The sequence below is a fragment of the Leucoraja erinacea genome, chromosome 7 (genome assembly GCF_028641065.1).
Source record: "Leucoraja erinacea ecotype New England chromosome 7, Leri_hhj_1, whole genome shotgun sequence".
In the NCBI taxonomy this organism is placed as follows: Eukaryota; Metazoa; Chordata; class Chondrichthyes; order Rajiformes; family Rajidae; genus Leucoraja; species Leucoraja erinaceus.
Window position 1 is genome coordinate 47,370,492 of NC_073383.1, and position 3,438 is coordinate 47,373,929.

Sequence of the window (3,438 nt, forward strand, 5' to 3'; positions counted from 1 at the left end):
GCAGCTTGGTGTGAATGGAGCGGCGCTGGGCTGAGAGACGGCGTTCAAAGGTCTACCATTGCTGATCCATGCTTATTCCAAACTGATTTACTATTTTCAATGCAATTTGCATTCTCCATTCCGATGATGAATTCCTTGTGCACACTCGCCTGTCTCCGGCTGAGTACAAACGACCTGGGCTACGCTCACTGAACAGACCTGAGATAATTCTGCTGATGTCTACAGCCCCAAGAGATGGGCTGCAGTTTAATGTCCTTGCAAAATGCTGAATATCGCATCTTGAACACCACAAAAAAAATGCATTGTTGCCTTTGGCACCGAAGGAGAGGGAGAGGAAACTTGGGAATATAGTAACTGTCTCTCTTATAATTGCAGGGGTGTAACCTAGCTGGGCTTTTGTATTTCTTTGACTAAAATATTGTATGTAACTCTCAGCCTCCTGGAGTTGACCCCTCCTACAGCCTTGTTCCAGCCAATCACAGACTCCTGCCACCTCCGCACTCGTAACAACTTTCCAGCCGCTCTTATTCCCAATAACCAGCCAAAACGGTTGGGAAATAGTTGGTGAGCTTTCTGACTCCACCAAACTCGGTCTCCATTTTATGCGAAAAGGGGTTCTTTCCCAGGTTTTATTTAACAGCGGTGGGGAAAAGTATTTTTGCTTCTTTGATTCTGTTTCCAGTTTCCTTCCCGCAAGCCCCCTCTCCCAGGGCGGTTTGCTATGCCGTCAGACATCATGCAAGAAAGTCCGAGCAGTGCCCCAGTCTCTCCAGCGGACAGTCTAGCGAGCAGCGACGAAGACGCGGACAGGCAGCAGAAAAGGTACGACGTCAAGAGAAGGTACAGCAAGAAGTCCAGCGAGGACGGGAGCCCAAACCCCGGGAAAAGGAACAAGAAGTCCAGCCCGAGCTCACAGTCTTACGAGGAGTTGCAGAATCAGCGAGTCCTGGCGAACGTTAGGGAGCGTCAGCGGACTCAGTCTCTGAATGAGGCGTTCTCGTCGCTCCGGAAAATCATCCCCACCCTGCCGTCCGACAAACTCAGCAAAATCCAGACCCTCAAGCTGGCCTCCAGGTACATCGACTTCCTCTATCAGGTCTTGCAGAGCGACGAAATGGACCAAAAAATGTCCAGCTGCAGCTATGTGGCCCACGAGAGACTGAGTTACGCGTTCTCGGTGTGGAGGATGGAAGGAGCTTGGTCAATGTCGGCCACTCACTAGCGCCTGAACCGGTACGTGAACATTTTGCTTTTCTTCTCCTGCAATTTGCCCCCCTGTCCCATTATGGCCTGTGCCCGGGAGGATGGCAACGGGGGTGTGGGTTCTTTCTGGATCACTGAAGCGCATTCTTACTGAATTCAATCTGTGACAAAATACTTTCTCTTTTTATTGAGTAAACTAAGTACCCAGACCCTTTACTTCTGGTGGCTAACTTGTTTCTTTAGAATACAGTAACACTAACCAGACCCCGTCGTTTTCTCATTACAGCGTCCTTGCAGATTACACATTTCACTCTGGACTGTCTGTTTGCTGACAAAATATATTTCTCCAAAGGGAATAATTCTTATACTAAAAAGGTGACCTCCAGCCTTTATCGTGCTGGCTGGTTCGGTTTAAAATTGCAAAAGTCAATCGCAAAAAAAGTTAATACTTGTTGAGTGAAAATCACAGCGGATGAACTCTGACTTTATTTCATTTTTACGTTTAATAATAAATCGGATGTTAATGTTACTTTTGGTGATTGTGAAAGACTACCACCGATTGTAATCCTTGTTTCAAATAAATATTGGGCTTGTGGAGACCAGAGCACCAGAGCTGGATGTGAATCCCGAGATGATAATAATCTCCATCAGGTTTGAGAACAGAATAATAACAACAACTCAACATTAGGGCCATTCCAGTATCACACTGTGCGTCTGTTGACAGACTACAGATATTCACATATAGGCAATTATTTACTGTTTATAAACCGTTTTATATATTTAATGGACAATATTCACCATCCCATTAATATAAAGGAAATGCAGAGTGCAAATAAAGATCTTATACCTTGCAAATGAAACCTCCCGCAACAAGACGTGCCTTTATTTTTAAAGTGACCTCAGGCCTGGTTATATACCAGTCCATTTGGATTTAATGAGCAATGAAGTGATCAAGTGCTATCTGATCCCCTATTTAAGCGGCCGTTTGCCCCAATCGCGTCCTCCGGCCTACGGTTCGCTCTCTCGCCTCGGATCACTGCGGGGTGTTTGCCTTTATGCTGTGAATGTTCGACCTGTGGTTTGGTCGATCAGTGCATGTGATCAGTGGTTAAAGTTGCCTTTCTGGTTTGTGTGTTGACAGGCGGTTAAAGGTGGTTGGAATCGATGGAGAGAGCTGGTGCTGAGTGGGATTTCTCTACCCACAGACGGTCACAATGAAATATCCGCCACGTCTCCACAGATACTCGCTTTGAACTCTCAGAAGAGTCCTTCCAGACTGAGGAGTGAACTAAAGTTTGCAACTACGTGACAACAACAAACAGTGATTTTAAAAGATGTGAAACATCGTTGTTAAGCATGGGGGAGACGGTGCTGGCAACTCGGACGAATCTGCTTTCAGGAAGGACATCGTTCAGACTAGACACGTGTGGGATCTTTCTGTACCTTTTATGCTTTAGATTAAACATAGTCGGTCGGCGAGGTGTATCATGGAGATAATTTAGAGCGAAAACAAATACTGAAGCTCGTACAATGGGACTAAAGCAGATCAAGAAAAGCAAACGTAAAATATCAGCACCCGTGGTACAGTATGTTCGCCCTGAGTAAACTTGGAATTAGCAAAGCTTCACATTATTACCATTTTTTTCCTATCGCGTGTAAATCTTGCTAGTTTATTTATTAAAGTTTTACCATCTATTGCGCGTACGAGGCAGTTGTATGGTAAAGTTGTTCCAGAAATTCAAAATCAGCCCCTTTTAATCATTTTGTGGGAATGGGTTGCATGTTTTAAACGAAGGTTTAAAAAATCTTCCGGTATATTAAAACCAATGTAATAATCCAGTCAATTGTAACCTCTAATTTTCGGTTTTTTTTTAAAGCTGTATTATAACAAACAGCCGAACAATACAATCCGACAAAACGTTAGTAATGGTGATGATAATGTCGCTCCAATTCGCCAACTAGAGTTTTTCCGATAATTCCAGATATTGTGATTGAACAGTACAGGCGTCAGTCATTAGAAGGTATCCATAATATATCACTGAGCACATCTGCAGTAACAGTAGATTAACAACACAACAGGCCGAGCCTGCTGGGATTCAATCCTAACTGACGACTAAAATGAGAAAGGAAGACCAACTTCACCTAACTTCAACTTCACCAACTTGCACCTAACTCCAGGTCAGAATTACCCCAGTCACTTTGGGACAAAGATGGACGAAGTCAGTGTCGAAAGGA

At 44.3% G+C, this 3,438-nt stretch overlaps 1 protein-coding gene across 1 annotated transcript; it reads left to right on the forward strand.

Annotated features, from left to right (window-relative positions):
* Positions 1-461: 461 nt before the first annotated feature.
* On the forward strand, positions 462-3,042 carry twist2. Its single transcript, XM_055638505.1, has 2 exons — positions 462-1,233; positions 2,345-3,042. Exon 1 carries the CDS (start codon positions 722-724, stop codon positions 1,220-1,222), a length of 501 nt encoding a protein of 166 aa, XP_055494480.1. The 5' UTR covers positions 462-721; the 3' UTR covers positions 1,223-1,233; positions 2,345-3,042.
* The last annotated feature ends 396 nt before the right edge of the window (positions 3,043-3,438 follow it).